A 25,756-nucleotide genomic window follows, 5' to 3' on the forward strand; every position below is an offset into this window, starting at 1 on the left:
TGGGCACCAAATGTGAAAGGTTTATAAGAAAAAGGGTCCAAAGTAAGGAATCATAGAATACAAGATGCCAGGATGGAGGAGGTCTACGGTTCCAATATAATGATTTGAACTTAGTCTCATGACACATGGTTTGCAGACCCCTTAAAGTACCCTTAAAAATGGGAGTGAAAAAACTCAGAGCCTAGATTTATAAAAGTTTCTTAAGTTTTCACCCTCATTTTAGAGGAATAATAAACTCGATCTTGGTGAAAAATATTGTGAATGCAAAAGTTCATCCATCATAGTTCTTTTACACATAAGGTGTATTTTCAGCTCGTAGAATCCCATACCATGACCAAAGACTAGTAAATGAATATCCAAAATTTATGACTCTTCTGGTTGAGCATCAGAACTTTGGTCTTCATCTTCAATTCCAGCGTCTTTAATTTGGTCTTCCTCTTTTCCACCTCCAGCTTCCTTATCCTTCTTTTCACTGAATGTTAGGCGAAGGGGTCGTCCCATTAACTCCTGCAAAGGACAGGCAAAAAGCAAATTATTTTTCTGCAGCAGTAATCATGCGAAAATGCAGTAATTTTGCCCATTTGATAAATACAGTTGAAGTTAATGACTTTAGAAACTCGGCCATGATAGTACTATGGACATAACCTGGATGTAAGGATCCAAAGATGGAACTATGGAGAAAGCTAAATAAAGCAACAAACAAATTAGTGATCTCATTCAGATAGAAACACCCAGATGCTCCTTCAAATTCAAGCACCTTCAAAGCTTTTATTTAATCTCTAGATCTTATAAACAGCATGAAAATTTTAACTTAATTAGTTACTAGTCCACACATATGTGTGCATTTTGTTTATTTTGTTTAAGATATCCAGTTTACTACAACTTCCAAAACGAGTTGTTATATATTGTCTCACTCAGTCATCTTATTCCCACTTCAATGTTTGTATTAATAAGCAGTTCTACATGCAAGTTTAAAACCAGTGACACCACTCTAGAATGGCACCTTATTTTCCAAAGTTGCTTTCACACTTCATATTGCTTGGTTTAAAACAAAAACGCCATGAGGAATCACAACCTAAATCCAACATTAGGGAACTATCATAATACTCTCTGCTCATTGTAAAACATTGCCACAGAATATGCTAGTATATGCAACCGTAGCCAATTACTATAACCGATTTGGGCAACAACCCACTGTCCGGAATCAGACAAAAAGGCAAATCATAAATCAGATAGTAAAGAAAGTTCGCAGGCAGCATCGTATGTCATTAAGATACAATTTGATTTTCATTAATTTCCGCCAAACTCAATCTTTGAGTAGCCAAAAACAACTATATGCTAGACATCCAAATAGTCTCCTTTGAGTAGTTTGTGGGTTTGTATCCGAGAAACCTATAGGATAGTTTTCTTAAACTTTAACATAAAACATGCACACCTAAAATGCTATGCAACATAATTTTGATTAAAATTATTTTCTACAAGCATAGGTATTGAAAGCCATACATACAATTTGCAAAAGATGAACACAAATAATTTATTTCATACACTAAATTGCAGAGCAAGTAGCCAACAGTAAGACAATAATTACCTTCCCGTCTACAGCAGAAATGGCAGCCTCTGCATCCTCCTTAGTAAGAAAAGAAACAAATCCGTACCCAGCTGATCGTTTAGAAGGGCTGTCAAAGACAACCCTGGCTGAAACTGGTGTTTTGAAATTTTCAGTGAAGATTTGCCTGAGATGGGTAGATCTTGCTTTCCATGTAAGGTTGGATACATAAAGTACATGTCGTGTCTCTCTAGGATTGCGACGACCAGAAGGAGGTGGTGGAGAAGGAGAAGGAGAAGGAGGAGGTTTATTCAATTGCTTTGCAAACTCTACCCTTATTATCCGTCCTGATAATTCCTGAATCACACATTCAAGTCGACAAAAGTGTTACCATAATGAAGTTGAATGCAATATTCAATGCAGTATTCTATATTCGCTTTTCATTTAGTTAAAATATGTACGACCCCTAAAGTTTACCTTCTTAGGATGTTGGAAGTACTTTGCCAGAGGTAAAACACACAGAATTTATTAGGAGATCCTACTATGTGCCACACTGCAAAATCCTTTTTATGTAAAGACGCCAAATTTTGTTCAATAAACTGTATGGCCATAAAAAAACATTTAATTACATCACAATTTCGTAATGCCACCGAAAGGTATGGAAAAGTAGTAGTTCTCATACTAATCAACAGCATTTAGAAACAACACGAAGAGTCCCAATTTCCAACAATAAGATAATCTTTTGCATGTCACGTTCAGTTAGACCTCAAATAACTGAACTTCAAAGTCTCTTGTAATGTGAGTATCAGAACATGCAACAAACAAATGTGGAAAATATGGGTGGAGGTGGCTTAACAGGATTGAAAATAAAAGGAACTAGGAACTGCTGGTGTAAAAAGCGAGTAGTTAAGCATCTCATCTACATTTTATGGTATCTTATAAACTCTATGTTATCGAAATGATTCGAATCCCTGGTTTTCTGTACAAAAGAATTCTTTGATTCATTGCATATTATTGTCTAAATTAAGAAAATTCATTATTTTGGAGTCACCATTTGAGAGGATAATTATCTTAGCAATTCACCCGAAAACAGACAAATATTAAGACAGTGGAAGCAACTGCAACGAACACCCCATTTAGAAAAACACTATATCAATATGCATTGTGTGAATTGAACAAAATCGCAGTAACTTACATATGTATCAAATTTATCTAGGGCAGCCTGAGCCTCTTCCCCGGAATCCATAGTAACGAAGGCATATCCCATGTGCCTCCCTTTTTTGTTCCTTATTATCTACTACAATAAAAACCCATTTCTCCAAATTACACAATGATACATAAAAGCAAGCCAACATTACTCTACTAATAGAGAATATTCCAATACATAATCAAAAGGAAATATCAATACTGTATCATTATGCATACAAAATAAGCTTATAATACTACAAACATGAGTATTGGGAATGTCCGAAAAGACCCATATAAAGGATTACAGCATAGTCCAAATGTGCAATCTGCAAATAAGTAAGTTCTTTCATTTACAACTACTCAACTAATCTCTGGGGTTTAGGGATATATCTAACAAGGATTGTTTATGTCAAGGTAATTGAACCCGTACCCGTACAAATACGAAACAGCAAAATTCAAAATTAAAACACCATACCCAGTTCCCATTTTAACATTTCAAAATCATAACGGAAAAGCAAGTGCAAGAGGGAGAGTTATATGACAACCTCGACGTCAGTTACAGGTCCGCATTGGGCAAAAAGGTTCTTGATGTCGGCCGGCGACAGAGTCCAAGGCAAGTTAGCTACGTAGAGCTTGGTGAGATTGTCCGTTGGTTGGGTTGAGTCAGGTGTTTTCTCTGTTGTGGGTAGCTCTTGCAGAGCAGAGCATAGCTGGAAGCAGAGTCTTGCAGATTTGAAAGAGGCCTTGGAAGAGAAGAAAAGGGAAGTGGAAGTATGAAGTTTAATGGAGTGAGGTGGTTTTGCAGACGAACGATAATTATCCGAAAATCGTTGAGGTGCGAACAAGGTGAGGGCAGATTCTAAAGTAGCCATTTTCAAAGTTGGGTATAAACACAACACAGCGCAGTGTGGATAAAGAGATAAAGGAGCAGCCTTTCTGATTTTCTTTTTTTTACTTATGTTTAGGAACAAAAATATCTATCCCATGTTCCAAAGAATCTCCACTTTATTTTAGCTTTTACTTGAGATATTTCCGACCAATATGATATTGGAGTGGGCGAGTAATTCTTGCTGAGATGTAGAAAATTATCCATATGAGTTTTGTATTTTTTAATAAAATTGTCTCTCTTTGCATATCTGTTTGTGAAATTCTTTACAACAACAAATAGCTAAATATTATATGGATGTTTGATATATGATTTAATTTACTATTTTAATTTAGTTAGTGAAAATACATGCACATATAATAACTTAAAATAAGAAAATAATAAAATAATTATTTTAATTTATAAAATAATTAAATTTAAATTATTAGTTATTTAAAAAATAAAAATAAAAATATAATTATTTTAATTTAAATCAATAGTTTCTTAAAGGTTTAATGTCTCAATAGGTCCCTAATTTTGTTCAGGATTTGAAATAGGTCCCTTTATTTTTTGGCGTCTCAATTGGGTCCTTATTTTTGTTAATTTGATGCAAATAAATCCTTTCCGTCAATTTCATCAAACGGCGTTAATGAATGTGTGACGTGGCCTTACACGTGTCAATACTGTCCTCAGGCCACGTCACACATTCATTAACGCCCTTTGATGAAATTGACGGAAAGGATTTATTTGCATCAAATTAACAAAAATAAGGACCCAATTGAGACGCCAAAAAATAAAGGGACCTATTTCAAATTCTGAACAAAAATAAGGACCTATTGAGACATTAAACCTTTCTTAAAAGGTAATTGAAAACAAAATTTATACGCAAAGAAAAAAGAATCATTTCTCTCTCTATATATATAGATAATACCAAATTGTTAAATCCAAATCAAATTTAACTTAAATTCTATATAGGATTTTATTTTAGTTTTTATTGTCTTCTTAAAAAATATTAAAAAATAAAAGTATATTTTTTTATATTTAAAATATGTTTTAAAAGAAATCAAATATTAAAAATTTAAAATGATCGTTTTTATTTTTCTTATATATTTTCATGATTTATAACTCCTAGTTTGTTTTAATAGTTCTACAAAATAGTCGTATATTATTGTTGGACACAATTTATAAGTAATAGCAAAAATTTGTTAGTAAATTATTTGTATCATTAGTTTAAAATTTATTAATAAAATGATTGTTGGTAAACTTTATTTATAGATTCTAATCGTTAGTAACATACGTCATTAAAATACGATATTAGGTATTTCTCTTTCTATTTTTTTTTCATTGTTTTCTCTTTTTTCTTCATCTTCTTTCTCCTCTCTTCCTAGCAAGGTCAATATCACTATTGCGCCACCACCAACACATTATCATTATCCTCCTCCTCTTTCTATTTCTTTTCATCTTCCTCTTTCTTTAACTCTAGCTATAATACCGTGTAAAATTATAATAACAAGGAAAAATAAATAAATGAGGTGATATAAATTATTTTGGAAAGATTTATTTACAAACTTGGTATAAGATATAGTGGTTTATTATTACTTTTATTTAAAAGATTTTTTTTAACATATAGAAACACAAATCCGTGAAAAGAAATAATGATATTTTGTAGTTATTGGAAATATCACATAAAATCTCTTTAAGTGTAAATGGGGTTCTAAAGGTGAGAGTGAGACATATAAATATACATATTAAACGAATGAGTGAATCTTGTGCTTGATGAGAAAGAACATGACATAGGAATAAGCTTTGAATGTTTACGTACTAAATCCAGTTAAGGGAAGCTAACATTTTTTTTATTTGCTTATATGTGTTTCAAAGTTAAGAACAATAATACTTTGCAATTTGATGGAAAATTTTGATTCATAGTTCAAGGTTAAAAATGAAATTTTATGAAATTCCATGGGTATGTGGGTTTAAAAGATGGATTTTGTGAAAGTGAGAGTGTTTTGTTATTTGTGAATGTATGTTTGTGATTGGTTCCACCATAATCGAGGAAGTTGCCTTGTGAGGACGATGTGTTCCATCATAGTTGGGAGGTTTCCTTATGGACGAGGAGGTTGTTCTTTGAGGGGCTTTTGTTCTATCATAGCCAAAGAAGTTGTCAATTGGGATTATTGTTTCACTTTTGGTCTAGAGGATGTTCTTTAAGGACGTTTTCGTGCATATTTGTGTGAAAATTATTTTTTTTTATTTCTTTGTTTTATTGATTTTTTAAAGGAAATGATTATTGGAAAAAGTTTCATTTATTTTAAAAATGACCTTGAACTTTAATCAAACTATGAGGTTTATCTTTTTTAAGAAAATATTTTGGTCATAGTATGTTAGCTTACCCTTCCATTTTTGTTTGTGTTTTTCTTTTACTTTTATTACTAAGATTGTGTAATTTAATATTATATTACAAAGACTAGGAAATGATTCATGTGAAGATGCACAATAATGAAAAATGAGAGTTAGGAAAGATCATGGAATAATAGGAAATTCTTAGATTTTTAATTTCACTATTAATTTTACCTAACTTATTAATAAAGAAGAACCTATGATTGCCTTTTCAGGAAATTTCCAAACGAACAATTTCAACGAAATCTTTCAATTTCTTATTTTACTATGTTCAACTCTATGTATTCCTCTTTCCGTAGAGTACATTGAATGTACAGAAATGGCTATAACAGAGTTTCTCTTATTCATATTAACAACTACTCTAGGAGGAATGTTTTTATGCGGCACTAACGATTTAATAACTATCTTTGTAGCTCTAGAATGCTTCAGTTTATGTTCCTATCACCAACTGCCCATCCTACCTCCTCTACGTTCTTGACAGCCCGTCTTTGTCTCAGTAGAGTCTTTCAATGGCATGTTTCGGTCCTCTTTCCCATTACTTAGAAAAAGTTAGACATTGTTTATTTTTATTTATTAGCTTTAATTAAGTGGTGACATTTTTTAAAAGTTCCTATTAAAGGTTTTTCATGTAGTTATAAAACTTAGAAGGTTAAAAATTAAGGTGTTACATGTTGTTCCTCTATGTCACCATTGTTTCTCAAGTCATCGGCACGCCTTCGTGTCAATGTATAGTTATCACTACATCACCATTGAGTCATTAGTAACTTACCATAGAACCTCCACATCCTCCTCTTCCTCCACCACCTTTTCTACTTCTCCATCTTTTCTTCTTCTTTTTCTCTTCTCAACCATCTCTACTTAGTATTTATGGAAAAATACTATCGACAATTGTAATGATAAGTTACCATAAAAAATATTCGTTAATAACACAAATTGTAAATTATTGACAAACCTGACCAACAGATTTTCCACCAGTAATTGTAATGATAAGTTATTGATGAAAATATTTGTTGATAAAAAAATTGTAATTTATTGACGAATCTTTTAAACATATTTTACCAATAAATTTGTTATTGTTGAATATAGTAAAAACTATATATGGGATTAATCTCCCTTTTGATGAATATACACATATGATCATCTATTTATAATAGAAGAAATATAGGCTAAGTCCAAAATAAAAATAAAAAATAATTTCAAACTAACTAAAGATAAAAAATAAATATAAAATAAAGATAATATATCTAACAGTTATCGACGAGAATATCTTTTTTAAATAATCAAAATTATCACCTTTATATATATTTATAGATAATAATCTACTATTTTTTATCTCTTTTCCTATCCAAGCCAAGTCCCAATAATAATAATAATAATAATAATAATAATAATAATAATAATTATTATTATTATTATTATTATAGTTTATTTTAAATTATTTTTATGATTAAGCGTAAAATAGTAATAATATAATTTTATACATTCAAACATTTTTTAATCTATCATACACATAGCATCATACACAAACTTTTATCTCAAATATCTTCAAATTACACAATCTTTCCTTTAATCCAAAAAACTCCACATCCACTTCATTTTTTTCCAAATCCATCTTTAAATCCAAACACACCCTAATGTTGTGTTTGCTTGGTGGTAATTTACTGTTTAGGAGAATTCGAGTAGACAGATTCACGGTTAAACTCATGTTCGCTTTCAGGTATTTGGAAGTGACGTAAAACGATGATTTACAAGATCGATCATTTATTGCATCTTCATTGATCTATTGTGATTTGAAGAAATTTAGGCTAAAATGTCATTTTTGCCCTCATATAAATTGATTTGATTTGTGAGAATTGAAAACTACAATAACATCACCACGTGCTATAATCGATTCCACCAAAAGAGGGAATTGATTCCATTATCTATAATTTTCAATAGGCAATGATGAAGTAAATGGAATAGATTCCACTAAAGTGTATTCGATTCCAGGAGCCACAAAACTCATTCCACGAGTGTAACCAATTCCAAGGAATGGTGTAACCGATTCCAACATGTTTGTAATCTATTCAATGAGCTTGGAATTGATTCCCTACACCTCGTAACCCATTTCACCATGACTTGTAATGGATTCCATGACAACAAAAAATCCATTATCCTAAAAATATATAGGGTTAAATATGTTTTTAGTCCCTCAATTATCAAGCATTTTTATTTTTAGTTCCTCTCTCAAACTTTGGTACACTTTGATCTTGTCCTTAAGGAAACTGTAATTTTCCGTCCTCCATGGTAACACTTTAAATTGCCACGTGGAAGGCCAATTTAAATTTTGTTTCTAACTCTAATTAAAATTAAAAGAAAAAATATTAAATTGTAGGATAAAAACTGGAATCTTTTTTTTTCTTCGTTTAAGGGTTTTGCGGGCACTATTTTCTTCTCCATCTTCAACCATTTTACCTAAATATATTATAATATATTTTTTTTAAACAATTTTTTCTTGACAATTTTTTACGTCTATGTGGTAGTTTGTGATTGGTCCGTTTCAAATATACGGATCAATAAAACAGTGACATATAATCAATTGTCAAAAACTTGTTAAGAAAAGTTGTTAACATATCATAGTTATTTTTCATCAACCGTTTTCTAAAAGACAAGCAAAACCTATTAAAAATTCTCCTAACCAAGATGCCAAATTAGCCACAATGTGTCAAGAGAAAGGCATTTCCTAGGTTAAATATGTTTTTGGTCCCTTAACTTTCAGCGAAAATTGGAATTAGTCCCTCTTCAAAACTTTGGATTAATTTAGTCCCCAAACTTTAGAAATGTGTGAATTTAGTCCTTTTAACCAAATTTTATTAACTTTATTTGATGTTTCAAATGCATTTCTTAGTGAACATGAAAGCAAAAATGTGTCAAACGGTGTAAACAACTCAAATGCTATCATGAAACGCACTTGAAACATCAAATAAACCTAACAAAATTTAGTTAAAAGGACTAAATTCACACATTTCTAAAGTTTGAGGACTAAATTAGACCAAAGTTTTAAAGAGGAACTAATTCCAATTTTCGCTGAAAATTAAGGGACTAAAAACATATTTAACCTGCATTTCCTTCGTCCAATGATGTATCAAATCTTTTAGGTTTAATAGGTTCGGAGGTCCCTATATTTGCGGGTTTGTTTCAATTGGGTCCTCCAATTTTGAAAGTGATCAATTGAGTCCCTAATTTGGTCAATCTGATTCAATAATAGGATCGTCGTTAAATGGAGTTAACGATGTTAACTTTGTTATCAAGTGGCAAGCTGAGGCATCTAGGTGGCATCCTTCATGGATTTTTAACATTTATAATTGTTAAATATATTTATTAAATATATTAAATTATTAAACATAACTTTGTTAAATAAATGAAAATATAATTGTTAAATATAATTATTAAACATATTAAATTATCAAACATATTACGCAATGTTTCTTATTTTGGGGTAGCTTCTGACTAAGAAATTGGGGAAATCTGCGAAGTTAGGGTTCGTTGGTGGAAATGGCATTGTGTTGGCATTTGGGGAGCATCGCTTTTGCGTGAGAAATTACTTAGACATACACTAGTGCAAAAAGGGGTTTTAACGTCCGATATTTTGGCCTTTTGACGTCCGCCGTATGCCCGACGTTTATGTGGGTGACGTCGCTCAGACGTCCGTTGTGTCAGGACGGACGTCTCTGTAAACGTCTGTTGTGTCAGGACGGACGTCGACATGAACGTCCGTTGTGTCATGACGGACGTCGACATGAACGTCCGTTGTGTCATGACGGACGTCGACATGAACGTCCGTGGTGTCAGGACGAACGTCTACATGAACGTCCGTTGTGTCAGGATGGACGTCTACATGAACGTCCGTTTTGTCTGGACGGACGCCTATGTAAACGTCCGTTGTGTCTGGACGGACGCCTATATAAACGTCCGTTTTGTCAGGACGGACGTCTATATATACGTCCGCCTCCTCCCCCCTGACGTCTACCTTGCTGAAATGTTTTAGGTAGGAGCTGGGGGGTGGACGTCCGTGTGTGCACTGACAAACGTCTATAGACGTCCGACTGTGCACTAACGGACGTCTACTGGGCGTTTTTTTTTAAAAATTAGTTTATTTTTTCAATAAAACCACACCTGAAAAGCAGAAAAATGTCCCAGAACAATTTTGCAATAATATAAAAATGCGTTTTATATAAACAAAGTTCTACTTAATGTGGAGTTCAATCCACTACCAAACTATCAACATAAAACTTAAACTAAAACTAAACAATGTTCAACAAGAAATATAACTATTCCTAACTCCATCTTTGCAGAAGATAAGCGGTCCACTCCTGCCTTATCTGTTTAATTGTGTCTTCTGTAATAGGCGATGTAGTCTTGAAGCGCTGCAAAATTCAACAAAGATTCATTATTGTTTCATATATAGTTGAAGATGAATATGATTTGTAATGTATTGAAGGTATACATCATTACCTCATTCCAGTCATCTGTAATGACTGCTCGAATGATGGTCTTAATCCAACACATCACATAGAAGCCACATTCCCATGAATCTAGCTGGTGGTTACACTAAAATAACAAACTAAATAGTTAAGAATTTAGATCATTCAATAACATAAATGAAAAGGAAACTATAAATGACTTACAACCTTTGGATACAAAATTTGAACCAGTTGACCACGAGATTTACCAATAACTCTGTACAGATTGAAAACACAAAGTATAATTAATATGACTATTTTATCATAAAAGTTGAAGGTGAACATCAAATTCAAAGTCATTTTTGGAGAAACACTTACCCTTGAAGCATGGTTCTCAACTCAATTTTCATCCTCCTGTGCAACGAACAAAAAAATATAATTTTACATTGTTTGGGAATGATTACCATCAGCTGCCAATGCGACCTATCACGAAGGACAAATAGTTATTCAACAAATAGATATTCGCGGGTGGGTTTAAACGTTAGTCCTTGGTTGCGCCGACGTCTTTAAGATGATAAACGTCCGTTTTGGGGGGCTGACATCTATTATACTGAACAACTGAACGTTTCAACTACCCCCATGGCAGCCCCTCAACGTCAGTCCTAAGAGGGCCCGGACGTCTATAATATTATAAACGTCCGGCCCCGCAGATTGGACGTCTCAGGACGTGAAGAGAATTAAATATCCAACCACCCTATCAGTACATTAAACGTCCGGTATGCGGGCACGGACGTCTATAATATTATAGACGTCCGAGCCCGCCCAAAACAGACGTTTAAGGACCTGAAGAGAATTAAATATCCAACCACCCTGTCAGTACATTAAACGTCCGTTTGCCAACGCTGGACGTCTACAATCTTATAGACGTCCGGCTCGACCCAGGACGGACGTCTATAGTTCCACTTATTTACTAATATGTCATCGGTCAATTATATACGTTGGGGCTTTTGTGGACGGACGTCTATTGGGAGACCACTACAAGAAAATAGCCAGTTATATACGGATAATTATATACGGATTAAATCGGTATGTAATAAACGTATTATATACGGATATTTTATACGGATATTGGGAAACCGTTATATACGGATAAATCCGTATATAATTGAAGAAATCATTATATACGGAAAATCCGTATATAAGTGTTGTATGTAATTTTGGCTCTTTTGCGCGGGATGCTTTTCCCCTCTCACTCTCGAAAAAAATTCATTCTTTGAAAAAGAATTAAAAATATTTGCACTGAACTTTCATTCCCGAACCTCTCCCTTTTCCTCTTCGCGAACCTTCATTCTCGCACCTCTTCTGCACTGAACTTCTTCACTGTCAGGCCCGCACCTCTTCTGTTCTCCCTCTCTGTCTTCGACTTCTTTCTTCCGCATCAGTGTTTGGTCGTGTGTTTTGCCATCGCGAGTTGTGTGGATTCAGATTTCATCTGTCGAACGCGGTGAGTAAGCCAAGGTTTGAGGTTAATTTCTATTTTCATTTTCTCTTTTTGTTGTTACATTGACCTATTTTTGGTCATTACTGTTTGGAGGTTTGATATGTCGACTTTGGAAACCCTAGGTTGGTTTCTTCGAACTGGAAGCTCGAGTTGTGGTTGCTTCTTGCTCGTTGTAAGTTTGAATCGCTTAGATTTGAGGTTTATTTCAGTTTTCTTTTCTCTGGGTGTTGTTACATTGACCTATTTTTTGTCGTTGTTGTTTGGAGGTTTGAAATTGCAATTTTGGAAAGCCTAGGTTGGTTTCTTGGAAGTGGAAGAGATAAGCTCGTGCTGCAATTGCCTTCTGCACTTGGTAAGTCTGAATTTCTTAGATTGGGATTTGTTTTTATTGGCTGTTATTGAAATCTGATAAAAGGTCATATATACTATTTTAGTATTTCTTGAATCAACACTTCCTGTGCTAATTAGTTGTTTTAGACCATTATTAGTGTAGTGTCCTAAATTGATAGATTTCACTCACTTAGTTTAGTAGTAGTTTAAATTGTTTGGCTTTTCATTCTAAATTTGATTTGAATTTCACCAAAAGAAATACTTCTTAGTTGTGTTAGATGAACATTAAAAACTGTTTTAGACAACTTAGTGGATTTTTAGATTACCCTTAGATAGATTTTGTTGTAGTTAGTGTGCATGTTAGTTGAACTGACTTTGTGGATGCCCACACTGGCCACCTGGTAGCAGGGTTTAGGTCTGCAACTCCTTTCTCTGCCTCATCAAAAAACATCCTTGTCCTCTTTATCTGTCCATTCATGAATTTACTAGGTTTATCTATAACTTTACCCAGGAAAATGTCATCATCTAAAAGCCTAGCTTTTGCCAATTCATCTTGTCCCTCCTCCTAGTTTACTTCCCCTTTGTTGACAATGGCATAGTACCTTATCTGCTACTCTTCTTTCTCTTAATTACGAATAATCTTCTGCAGATCAAGCTTTGTTTGTCAAATCTGCTTCTACTTCTTTTACTGCATTATTTGTTTAGGTGGATGATATTGTTTTAATTAGCAATGATATGGCAGAAATTAATGGAGATTAAGTATTTGTTTGAAATGATTGATCTTTTTATTTATGATTACATCTAGAAGTATTTGTTTTCTACTAGTTTGGATACAAACATAAACTTCTTTCTTACTGTTAGGATGTGTGCACCTGTGGAAGAGATTTATTGACATATTTTCTGAAATTCATGTTTATCCAGCCTCTTCAAACCAAGTTTTAAGTACTAAACTTAGCTGAAGATCTTGGCAGGAGATTGTTAGCTGTATTCGATACTCCTAGAGGTATTACTCAATCTAGTATGTCAATGATGGTTGTGTTTTAGTAACTTATCTCTCATAATCATCTTTCTGAATACAGAAAAGGACTGTATTGCATGTTTTTATAATTTAAGATATATTATCTTGTATGATCTTGTAATATTATGTTTATTTTTCAGTAATAAATTTATGTGTTGTTCTGGTGTTTATAAAATATGGCAGCTCTTGTTTCTTGATTGCCCCAGACCTTACATTATAACCTTGATTCTTTTCCCAATTATATTTACAACCCTTTAGAAATTACACATTTAAAGAGGACCTATCAAATATCCTATACATACACTGTATAAGAAATCAAAGAATGATCTTGTGTTGTATTTTATTGTGTATTGAATAAGGCTATTATAAGTCCTTAGACCAGGGAAAGCCTATAAGAGGGTGGTATAAACCTTAAAGCATTTCAAAATATGAGCTTAATCAGATAAAGGGAGCTATATGTGGATGCATATAAAATTGAATACATATATTGACTGATTAGTTCGAATCATAGGAGAAGAATTTGTCACCATTAGATAATTACCAATTATAGAAAGATTAAACCAGCACTATAGATGTCGAATTTGTCTGGTGAATTCAAGTGTTTAAAACATGAAACCATATTAGGAACCAAAAATCCAACATCATTACATGATAAAGGGAGCTATATGTGGTAATAGTTGACAAGAAATATTTAACTTGCCATAAGACTGGGAAAGTGCAGTTGCAACTGGAATTGAGGGTAGTGAAAGAGTTTGTGTGGTCATGATGTATTGGTCTGGTGCAGCATATCTGTATTGGAAGAATTGAACACATCCTATGGTGTTAGAATTTTAATTTTTACTTGATGGGATGTGTACCTCCTTGTATTGTCTCTTAATTTTCTGGAGATAGATGTGGTCTCCCACATATCAGATTCTTTTAGTGGTTTCAGCCACTTCTTCTTCAAGTTCATTGACTTGTGCCTTCTTAGCACACTTATCTCTAGCTTCCTTCCCTCTTGGAAGGCCGTCTGAGCTACAACCTCTGCCTACACACTCCAAAACCACACCAAACAATTCATCAAACACCTTCCGTTAGCCTCCAACTACATCTGCGTTTTCCAATTGTGCTGCCACCTCTGGTCTGAGAAGCTGCTCATTCTTGAAGAGTAAATGCCACCTCTGGTCTGAGAAGCTGCCACCTCTGTTTAGCTGTATTTCTTTTTCTTTTTCGGTTTTGTTGTGCCTTAAGCAGTTGCTAGCTGTCTGATTGATCATATAAAGCAACGACATCATGTCCAGCTTTGATCAGTTGAGCCAATTAGCATTGCACATTTTGGTTCCAGTAGCAAACTGTCCATAAACTGTACTTTCTGGATTGAGTTGTATAATCTGCTTTGGTCCAGTTTTCTGGTGTTTCAAGCTTTGACCAAATCTGCTTTATGAGTCTAAATGTGTTTAAACTGATTGCAAACTCATTAATCTCAGAAAAGCAAAATGAATGGTTTAATTCCTCACACTATGATTTCAAAAATCTGCATCAATATTCTTCACTGGTTTCAAGTTGGCTCACTGTTGTTGGTCAGATTTTGTGGTTTTGAATCTTGGTACAAGTGTGTTTACTATTGTTAAACATGTTTCAAGTAGTAGCAACTCTTGTTAATCACTAAAATGCAAAATGCATACCTGAGTTGCCTACTTTCAGTAGCTTGTGTTGTCTTTGTTTCACAATTCTCCAATTCAATTTCTGGTCTGCTTTGGTGAATATTGTTTCTACTCAGTTTTGTTGTGTATAAAGCTTGAGACAAGTTTCTTTTATGATTTTAAGCATGTCTCAAGTGATAGCAACTCCAATCAATCACAGAATTGAAAAATGAATGGTTGAGTTGATTAAATTCTGGATTTCAAAACTGTCACAGTTTTAAGTCAAGTGTTTGCACCGTGCTTGCTGTCTTTGTGTGGTTTTAGGTCACTTTAAATCTTGTAGCTGATATCCTACAGTTAGATGTAGTGTTTAGGCATTCTTTGAGTCTTTATTTGAACCAGCCAGCTTTGAATCTACTGTTTTATTAAATCTGCAAAAGTTTTCAATGCATTTTTCGGCATTTTAAGCAACTGCTGCTGTCATATGAAGCCACTGGCTGTGTCTATGTATTCTAACCAATTGAGCAAGTGTATGTTGTCATTTGAAAGTTGTGTGCAATGTTCAAATGGTCCTTGAGAAGCCTATATGCACAATCAGTTTCTCCTGCAAACCCCTTCCAACATATATTAAAATATTCCAAGGTTGATTTATCATTCACGTAACTCATGCAGAAAATTAATTTGGACTTTCTTATTCAATGTAAACCGTGGCCTCCCAACTACTCATTCTTCAACCGAAAATAATAAAACTTGAAGCATTACATTCAATAAAATAAAAACGTGAAAACCAATCCTAATCCCTGTAAGAAAACCGAAAAGAAGAAACTAGTCTCTCTTCAATTACCCATCAAGTTGCAGCTGGTCTTCCACTAAGAAAGAATAAAAAAAAACAATTTAATCTCTACCCCAAAACCATGGATTACTCTAAGAAAGGGAATAGAAACCATGCAATATTCAAAGCCAAGACCCCACTTCCTTTTCCTTTCCAAAACCGTGACACATACTTCAATTTAGTTTCCACCTTCAATTTTTTTATTCATCACCACATGACCTATACTTCTAGACAATGCTTTTCAGATTTTTAAAGAATGATGTGCTTTTCATTGCAAAGTGCCGTGACCAATCCTTACACTTCTAGCAAAACCAAAGACTTAGTCTTCCTTAAAGCAATTTGACAAATATTATATTCTTTCCACTCCAGCAATTTTTTTTTTGGATGTAACCGTGCAAAGACAAAGCTCATGGAATAATAAGGATGCAAGGAATAAACTAAACATTAAATGCAATTCAAAGTAGAAATGGCATTGGAAGAAAATGTTAACAGCAATTGAACAAAGCTATCCAACGTGTAGAATAATAATAAGATGATTGTTTTTGTTCAAGCAATTAAAGATACAAACAGAACCTATTCAAGCTAAGCTCCATTCCACATTGTGCTAACAGAGAATCCAAACCAGAAGTTCTTGCTTGGTGGCAGCTAACGCATTTCTCCTCTCTTGCTCTCCAACCAGATTGTTTTTATTTTAGTTAATTTGTAGTATGATGTTACACTGTGGGTGTGTTCCCTTTGTGATGAACAAGATATGCATCTTATTCTCATTTTGTCTTCTTTTTTTTGGTTAATTTTTTCATCCTTCTTAGTCCATTGTTCTATTCTGTTCTTCCTCTTCTGAATTTTGCTTCAACCGTGCCTTCTCCTTTCCATTCATCCATGGCTTCTCTTTTCTTCCAATGGTTGGACACTCTCTTAATGGATGCTTCACCTTGTTCTTGCTACAACCATCATTCCATTTCCTTGGATATTAGCTACTGTCATTCTTCAAAAAATAATCTTGAGCTTCCAATAAGTAGTGGCTGGAACACAACACCGTTCTCCTAAGCCATCCCCATTGAATTAGCGCCTCCTTTCTTGGTAAAGAATAAAATGACAGCAGCGTAATGGATGCCCATTTTTAAAACGAAAATCTGAATGAAAGGTGCTTCCAAGTTCTCCCTCTGTCCGTGTGCTCTTCAAAATGAATAATATATATGTGTAAAACGTGAGTGGCAGCTGCTGTACGTCCCCCTCTAAAAAGCCAAAACTGAATTAAATTTTCTCCAAACTGGAAACCACGTTCCAGCCAAGGTTGTGCCAACTTAGATGTTTCGAAAATGAAGTTTTCCATGGTCACTAGGCCATCAGGTTTTGATAGAATGAAAAAGATTACTTTTGATAGTGGATGGTCCCCATGCAGTGACAAATTCTTAGAAGTTATAGCTCCACCTTTTGTCTTTTATTTCACCATGTAAAACACTTTTCCAAACACTTTTATTTCATTTGGAGCTTCTCTTACGTGAACAACATGGTGGTCCCTTTCTTCCACTTCCCTTAAATTTGCCAAATTGAATTGTTGATTGCACAGAAAACCGTGACCACCATTTGGAATGTGGTCCCCTCAATTGGTTCAAATGCTTTTTACAAAATTCTGAAAGAAAGAAAGGAGTTGCATGAAACCCTTTCCATAAGCTTTAGTGGTAGTCCCTTGTGACATGTTAGACACCAAAACAATGCTTCCATTATTCTTTGCAGAATGCGTGACATGGCAAGGGGAATAACTTCCCAACGTGTATTTTCAATAAGTGTGTAACAGTTCCAAATCAAATTTTCCATTTCAACACACAAATTGAATCAACACAGTGCAGCTCCTTCCAAGTAAATAACACAGTGTGCAAACAAGAACATCATCATCATGTTCTTTTCTTACTTTTCCTTTCCATTCAATTGTAAAAATATATTGACCCAACAATTTTGTTTTTTGTTCAAGAATATGGCACCAGATGGTTGTGACCCTCCTATTCCACCTTTAGCAAAATCAGATAAGGAGAAGGGCAAGAAGAAATCTTATATGGTGAAGTTGTTAAATCGTTTCAATAATGTAAATGCTTCAAGTAGTCAACCATCTACACCTACCTCTACCTCTACTGCTAGATTTGTTCCACCACCATTACAAGTTCCTGGTTTGACACCTACTGCACCATCAATTCCACCTTCGTTGGAAGTTCCTGCCTTCACACCTAGTCCACAACAATTTGCTGCTGATCAATGGAGATCACCCTCCCCCCATGTTGGTTCTAACCCAACAACTCCCACAAATATGCCATCACCACCTCCTATAGGGGATAACCCTCCACATTCAAGTTCAGCAGCCAATGACTTTGAAGATGTTTCCAACAATCGTCCAATCATTACACCTATTGGAGGAGGGTAAGAAAACATCAATTTAATGTTCCAAGCATATAGTGTATTATTCTAATATTTGACTTTTATTTTGGTATAGGTTTTATCCAACAAAAACAGCATCCAAAGCAATCACAGCCACCATCAAGCAACAGTTTGATGAGCCATGGGTGACATGGGGAAATATACCTCAGACACAAAGAGATGTTTTCTTTGAGCGTTTTAGGGTACACTTTTGTTTATTTACATTATGTTATCCAATATTAGGGTACACTTGTCCTCAATTATCTTATCCAATATTAATCTTTGTTGTCAACAGAGGAAGGTTTCATGGAGGTCTAACCATGAAGAAAAGGTGAAAAAAAATTTCCACACCAAAGCATCTCATAGATTATCTGAGATGTTTAAAAAGGCTCGAACAGAAGGAAAAAAACCTAATTGGATGGGGGATATTGTTTGGAATGGTCTTTTGGAGAAGTGGAACATGCCACTTTATAGAAAAAAATGTGAAACGGCTAAAAAGAATAGGACATTTGATAAGGGTGGTTGTTTGCACACTGGGGGATCCATTAGCGTGCATGAGCATGCAATTCGTCTGGTACATATAAATTTATTTTTACATTTCTAGTCATAAACTTTACAAATATTTCATGTTAAAAACTTACATCTTCTTTGCTTTCAGTCACAGGAGCTTGGTCGGTCAGTGCATGTTGATGAAATATTTCAGCAAACACATATTCGAGCATCAACAGGACAATTTGTAGATGAAAGGTCTAGGCGGACACATGTTAGTTTCTACTAACTCCATTATATTCTTTATTAGGTTGTAATTCTTAGGTCTATCTATTTAACGATAATCATGTATTCATTTAACAGGAAGAGTTTGAAGCAAAATTTTCTCAAATAAGATCTGAGACAACATCTGTTGGTGCTTCAGCATGTTCTCCCCTAGACCCTGCAGATGAGGAAAGATTGAGGAACCAATGTTGGTTGGACGTTGCTGGTGGAAGGTACAAGGGACGCGTATACGGCATCGGAAATGTCAGTGCTCAAGATGACTGTGTTGATAGTTACATACAACAGACACAGGCATCTTCTTCTCAGCAACCGATGGCAGACGACATTTCTAACCTCCACACACGAGTATCAACCCATGATGACCAACTTCGACAGATGAACTCTCAATTGCAAGGCTTTATTGGCGTCATAATGCAGTACCTTCCGCCTCCTGCAGTCGCAATTGCACAACAATTTTTTCAATCCCAAAATCAGCCACAACCTAATATTCAACCACAGCAACCACAACAACCACAACAACCACAACAAGCACAGCAACCACAACAAGCACAGCAACCACAGCAAGCACAGCAACCACAGCAAGCACAGCAAGCACAGCAACCAACAGATCAACCACAAGATGATAATGTTTATGGAGATTATTAGTTATGTTCTTAGAAGTAGGACATCTATGACTCAAACTTATTCCCTCAAGAACTTATTTCATCTTATTTCAACTTATTATAATTCACAATTATGTAAACATTCTTATTAGGATTATTAATGTGAAACGCTTGTTTGTCGGCTTTTTAAGACTTAATTTATTTATCAAATTTGTGAATGGATATAATGTGCAGGTCTTGTGAATTGTCTGTGTGGTATGGGCAGGTCTTGTAAATTGTTTGTTTAGATGAGCAGGTATGCTATTCAAATTGATCTGTTTAACCGTATATAAGTTATATACGGATAATCCGTATATAAGTTATATACGGATAATCCGTATGTAATGTTATCTACGCCCTTTTTATATACGGATTTTTGACCGTATATAATCCGTATATAACACCACTTTTTATACGGATTTTTGATGTTATATACGGATTTCGGCCGTATATAAATGCGATTTTTCTTGTAGTGGACGTTAAAACCCCTTTCTGCACTAGTGATAAGCTTTCGTTGTATAAAATTGTAGTGATCTATCGGTGGTTTTGAGTAGAAGCAGGTAATTTTTGGTGGTGAATCACGTGGAAGAGTTTCGTGAAGGTCGTTGGAGGTGTAGCACGTGTCCAGGTTAGTAAAAGTTTACTTCTTTGTATAATTTTGACAATGATGCATGGTCAGTCGTGGTCTCCCATGTTCGAAGTGGTGTGGTAGTCTGTTATTTATGTGTTGTAGAAATTGGTGTTGAAAGTGGTCCCCCATGTTTGAAGTGTCGTAGTAGACCGTAATTGTTGTTTTGCTTTATATTGGTGTTGCAATGTTGCAATGTGGTCCCCCATGTTTGTTTCTTGTGCTTTTTATTTTGTTTAAGTTATGTTGTAGTTGGTCCCTGTGTTTCCTTGTCCTGCTTCTAATTTTATATAATTTTTGTTGTCGTTGTCGTCTTATTATTTTATAGGATATATACTGTTATAGTGTATTACATGGAGGATCATTTTGAAGTTGTTTTCCACCATGGAGGTCACTTCATAAACGATGGGCCACTTAAGTATGAGGGGGAAAGTACAACTCTGTCTTTTGACCCAGACGTGTGGAGTTACTTCATTATAGTCAGTGTAATAAAAAGACTTGGATATGATGGATTTAAGGAGTTGTGGTATTGTGTAGGGGGGGTTCTGTGTTAGATGATAGGTTAGAGGCTTTGTCTGATGATAGAAGAGCCATGCACATGATGAACTTTGATAGGCTAAATGGAGAAGTTCATTTATTTGTTGTTCACACAGTGCGTGAACCTGAGATCGTACACTTGTTAGAAAATGTTCCACATAATATAGGTGAAGAAGAAGTTCAACCTGTGATGCATGATAGTGATGATGGTGAGTGTGAACAAGTTCATGATGAGTGTCAGAAGGTAGGTGATGGTGAGTGTGAAGTTCCTGTTTCAGAAGAAAGAGCTGAGGGAGATGATGTTGTAGAAGGTCAAATTGAAGCTGAATGTGATGTGGGTGAGTCCGAAAGAGATGATGCTGTAGAAGTTCAAATTGAAGTTGAATGTGATGTGGGTGAGTCCAAAAGAGATGATGTTGTAGAAGTTCAAATTGAAGTTGAATGTGATGTGGGTGAGTCCGAAAGAGATGATCTTGTAGAAGTTCAAATTGAAGTTGAATGTGATGTGGGTGAGTGTGAAAGAGATGATGTTGTAGGAGGTGAAATTGAAGTTGAATGTGATGTGGGTGAGTCTGAAAGAGATGATGTTGATGTTCGTAGTTGGAGTTGCAGTGGTGAGGATGCCAATGTTGATTGCAATGTGGATGTTCCTAGTATGGATGACCTAGTTGACTGTGATATCCAAGAAGAGGTAGGGCATGGAGTTGGGAATTGGTTTGGTGAAATTGAAGTTGATGTGCAAGATGATGGACCATCACGGACTCGCATTGCAGATAGTGATGTTGAGGATGGTATAAATACTGAGAATGATAGAGGTTGTCTGATGATAATTGGGAATCATAAGAATTGGTTAGTGGAGGAGAAAGTGATGGAGAAGATGATGAGGAAGAAAGTTATGGAAAGTTTGTAACATTTACTATGCCTAAAACAATGGTGGATTACAAGTGGGATTTGAGCACTTATTTTGCTAACAAGCAAGATATTATGGATGCCATAAAAACATATGCAGTAGAAAATGGGAGAAATCTAACATATGTTAAAAATGATAAGAAGAGAATTAGAGTGAAGTGTTTGGGTGGTAAAGGAAAGTGCCCCTGGATGGCATATTGTGGTTATATGAATGTAGTACGAACGTGGCAATTAAGGAATCAGATATTACAACAAATTGCAGTTTATACTAAACCTGAGGAAGAAGTATCTACAAGGAAAAGACGTAGAGATGATGATACAAAGAAATATAAAGCTGTTAAAAAGGAGTCATTCCCTCTAAAGGCAAAAGATCCAGGAGGTTTCTCCATTCCATGCACAATAGGGAAGAAAAGGATAAACAAGGCCTTACTCGATTTAGGATCAAGTGTTAACTTGATACCTTATTCTTTACTGGAGCAGATCGGTGATGTTGATGTGAAGCCTGTAAAGGTTAACTTAGTAATGGCAGATGGATCTTCAAAGGAACCTTGTGGAATAGTAGAAGATATTATAGTTTGTGTGGGCAAACTCTAGTTCTTGGTAGACTTTGTGGTGATGGAGATAGAGACTGAAAAGATACCCATTATTCTTGGAAGACCGTTTATGAAAACGGCCAAAGCTATCATTGATGTGAACGAAGGTATAGTGGTGCTCCAAGACAGAGAAGAGAGAGTTGTTGTAGATGTCTTCAAAGAAGAGAGGCAGATGCAGGAGGAAGAAGCTAGTCATAAAGCTACATTTCAAGATGTACTCATGACTAGCTCTCAAGATGAAAAGCCCAAGGTTAAAGGTAAACATTGTTTATTGTTTCAGGTACCAGAAAAAGAAAAGATTGGAAGAGGAACGAAAGTTCCTGATGACTGGATGAAAGAACAACTCCAATTGTGATATGATCATAAATGGGTTAAGTAGTGAAGAGTTTCAAAGTGACAAAAACACAAAAAGAGTAGAATAGGTTTCCTTTGGGCGTGTATTTGCCTTTTGATTTCTTTCTCTTAGTTCTTGTGAATAATTGCTTATAAACTCTTCTTTCTCTTTAAGAGTAAGCAATGTGGGACTTTCCATAGCTTGGTCTTAAAAAGAATAGAAGAGAAAGTGAGCATTTTTAGGCGTGTAGGAGTTAGGAAGCATAGCTAGTGTTAGTTTTTGAACTCTAGGAGAGCTAGGAAGCTATAAACCCTTTTGGAATGAGAGAATTAAGCAATGTGGGGCTCCCATGCACCTAGGGACGTTGCAGCTGCTGCTGGACAGAACTTGGAGCCTTCCAAGTCCCACATCTCTTGAAACTCATCACCAAAGTCATTCCAAAAGCTATATAAGCAACCTAGGGGTTCTTCTTTGTAGACACCTTTGCATTGAATGAAATTTGAGTTGAATTGCAATCTTGCATTCTTCTTTGAGATAGAATTCTGTCTCTAAAGTCCCAAATTTGGGCAGGCCTTATCTTGCTCAAGCAAGTGGCGGTCCTCTTCATGATGCTTATCTTGGAAGCTTGTTCAAGTGGCGCATCTTCATTTCCTAAGTTTCCTTTTCTCTAATCTCTTCCATTTTTAATTTCTCTTCCATTTCTTAAATGTCATTTAGTATATTCTCTCTAGGTATGCACTTCCCCATCAAATTGGGTACACCTGTGAGGTTCAAAAACAAATTGTGGGTTGTGAAAGGCTATAAAGAAAAGGAGATGATAGAGATAGAGTCTCCATATTCTAGAAGAGTCAAAACAGTACACCGAAGCAGTTGAGGAGTTGGTGGAATATGGACATCAACCAGGAAGAAGGAACTTGAACTTTATTGGGTCAAGCTAATGATGTTAAAAGAGCGCTTGCTGGGAGGTGATGACAAATTTATGAACACCGAAAAACGGCGCCACAAACTTGTTTAACATTCGGCAAGTGTGACCGAATCGTTGATGACAAATTTACGAACACTGAAATACGGCGCCACAAACTTGTTTAACAATCGGCAAGTGTGACCGAATCGTTTCAAGTAATAAACTCGGTAAGACCAAGTATCGTTCTCCCAAAGGACTCACGACCTAGTTTAGTTATGTGATTTGTTGATTATTTAAGACTTAAGAACGAAATAAGTGAAGTTTAATATGAAAAACAGAAAATAAACATGTATGCATGAATGTGATCAATGGCTAAAACAAAATACAAACACTTCAATGGAATATATGGATGAGTATGTTGTTGGGGTTATCAATTTCATCTTATCCACTCTCATATACTTTAGGAATTCAACATTCTTTTCATCATTGTTAATGCCACTCTCTAAATTACCTTGCAAGAAGGCCTATCCCCAATTACGAGTTCATACGATTCCTAGCATTCCTAATAATTAGTTCTTTTAGCGCAGGAGCTTAACGGCAACCAATATACTATTGGGAGAAATTCCCCGGATCTAGACTTCCCCGTACGTTCCCGTATCGACAAAATCAATAATCATGCATTGAATGAGTTAAACAAAGCAAGCATTGAGCAAAGAGCAAAACCCTAACTAATGATAAAGAAAGCATGTATCTCAAATAAGATGTTTAAACACAAATTCCATATATGAGAATTTCACAAGACTACATTGATTCCCCAACAACAATACAAGGTTTAGTTCACCATATTCATGGTGAAACTAGATGAATAATAATGAAAGAATGAAAGATAAAACCCTAGAAAGGTGAAGAGGTAGCCTGAGCATCCAAGATCCTCCTTCAAAGGGGTGGAAGAGAGAGTGTTTGCTTCGTTTCTGCCAAAGATACAAACCCTAGGACGTCCTAAAGCTTATATACTATTCTAAAATTACAGAAAATTTAGGCCCAAGCCCATAAGTGTGCCGCTCAGTGGTAAAGTACCGCTCAGCGGTAAGTGCGTGAGTTGGTTTCTTCCCCTCAGCGGCCATTTTGCCCCTCAGCGGATCTCCCGTGAGATTCTGAGTGCCGCTCAGCGGTAAACTGCCGCTGAGCGGCAGTTGCGGCTTCTCCTTTTGCACTTTTTGATGTCTTTTCTGATTTCATCTCTCTCCTTCTTCACTTCTTTCACCAAATTCACCTTAAAACCTGCACAAAAACACTGAAATCAAGCATAAACCTGTCCAGCTCTCTTATTACTGAAAATATGAATAAAAGCATGATTTCAAGCTAGTTTCTAAGTGTTAAAAGTTGCTTTTAGTATCAATTTCAAGCATGAAAATAACAGTTTTTCAACTGTTATCAATCGTATCAAGTAATAAAACAAGGTAAGACCAAGTATAGTTTTCCCAAAGGACTCACGGCCTAGTTTAGCTATATGATTTGTTGATTATTTAAGACTTTAGAAAAAATTGATTGTAGATTTAAATGCAAGATACAGTAATTAAATATGTATGCATGAATTTGATCAATGGAGAAAAACAGAATACAAACACTTCAATGAATTAGATGGATGAGTATGTTGTTGGGGTTATCAATTTCATCTTATCCACTCTCATATACTTTTAGGAATTCATCATTCTTATCATCAATTGCTAATGCCACTCTCTAAATCACCTTGCAAGAAGGCATATCCTTAATTACGAGTTCATACAATTCCTAGCATTCCTAGTAATTAGTTCTTAAAGTGCAGGAGCTTAAAGGCAACCAATATGTTATTGGGAGAAATTCCCCGGATCTAGACTTCCCCGTACGTTCCCGTATCGACAAAATCACTAATCATGGCAATGAATGAGTTAAACAAAGCAAGCAATAAGCAAAGAGGAAAAACCCTAACTAAAGATGAAAGAAAGCATATATCTTAATATAAGACGTTAAAACAAATTCCATATATGAGAGTTTCACAAGACTACATTGATTCCCCAACAACAATACAAGGTTTAGTTCACCATATTCATGGTGAAACTAGATGAACAATAATGAAAGAATGAAAGATAGAACCCTAGAAAGAGGAGGAGGTAGCCTGAGCATCCAAGATCTTCCTTCAAGGGGTGGAAAAGAGAGTGTTTGCTTCGTCTCTGCCAAGGATACAAACCCTAGGACGTCCTAAAGCTTATATATTGTTCTAAAATTACAGAAAATTAGGCCCAAGCC

The 25,756-nt window shown here is 35.2% G+C and overlaps 2 protein-coding genes and 1 pseudogene across 3 annotated transcripts; 2 read left to right on the forward strand and 1 right to left on the reverse strand.

The window, feature by feature from the left end:
- LOC124843240 (28 kDa ribonucleoprotein, chloroplastic) lies at positions 1–3,673 on the reverse strand. Of its 2 annotated transcripts, XM_047319936.2 has the most exons (4): positions 3,280–3,671; positions 2,742–2,840; positions 1,589–1,903; positions 1–507 (listed from the first exon to the last, which is right to left on the reverse strand). In XM_047319936.2, the coding sequence occupies exons 1-4, from the start codon at positions 3,604–3,606 to the stop codon at positions 364–366; spliced, it is 885 nt and encodes a 294-aa protein (XP_047175892.1). In that variant the 5' UTR covers positions 3,607–3,671; the 3' UTR covers positions 1–363. The 2 variants fall into 2 exon arrangements, with proteins under 2 accessions (XP_047175892.1, XP_087955892.1); XM_088099766.1 differs by lacking the exon at positions 2,742–2,840 and having other exon boundaries at positions 3,280–3,673.
- A 14,043-nt stretch (positions 3,674–17,716) lies between these two features.
- On the forward strand, positions 17,717–19,569 carry LOC148192306 (uncharacterized). Its single transcript, XM_088098157.1, has 5 exons — positions 17,717–18,153; positions 18,227–18,353; positions 18,446–18,724; positions 18,809–18,913; positions 19,003–19,569. Exons 1-5 carry the CDS (start codon positions 17,717–17,719, stop codon positions 19,567–19,569), a joined length of 1,515 nt encoding a protein of 504 aa, XP_087954283.1.
- Positions 19,570–20,472: 903 nt separating this feature from the next.
- LOC148192307 (uncharacterized) lies at positions 20,473–21,640 on the forward strand (annotated as a pseudogene).
- The last annotated feature ends 4,116 nt before the right edge of the window (positions 21,641–25,756 follow it).

The sequence above is a fragment of the Vigna umbellata genome, chromosome 9, assembly GCF_029865625.1.
Source record: "Vigna umbellata cultivar VRB3 chromosome 9, Vumbellata_1.0, whole genome shotgun sequence".
NCBI lineage: Eukaryota > Viridiplantae > Streptophyta > Magnoliopsida > Fabales > Fabaceae > Vigna > Vigna umbellata.

What these genes read in the sequence shown, in the direction of transcription:
- LOC124843240 (XM_047319936.2), bottom strand. Translation starts at nt 3,606, where the DNA reads ATGGCTACTTTAGAATCTGCCCTCACCTTGTTCGCACCTCAACGATTT. An exon ending in GACCTGTAACTGACGTCGAG is followed by an intron (nt 2,841 to 3,279) that starts GTTGTCATATAA and finishes TTATTGTAGTAG; the next exon opens with ATAATAAGGAACAAAAAAGG. An exon ending in TAGATAAATTTGATACATAT is followed by an intron (nt 1,904 to 2,741) that starts GTAAGTTACTGC and finishes TGTGTGATTCAG; the next exon opens with GAATTATCAGGACGGATAAT.
- LOC148192306 (XM_088098157.1), top strand. Translation starts at nt 17,717, where the DNA reads ATGGCACCAGATGGTTGTGACCCTCCTATTCCACCTTTAGCAAAATCA. An exon ending in ATTACACCTATTGGAGGAGG is followed by an intron (nt 18,154 to 18,226) that starts GTAAGAAAACAT and finishes ATTTTGGTATAG; the next exon opens with GTTTTATCCAACAAAAACAG. An exon ending in ATGAGCATGCAATTCGTCTG is followed by an intron (nt 18,725 to 18,808) that starts GTACATATAAAT and finishes CTTTGCTTTCAG; the next exon opens with TCACAGGAGCTTGGTCGGTC.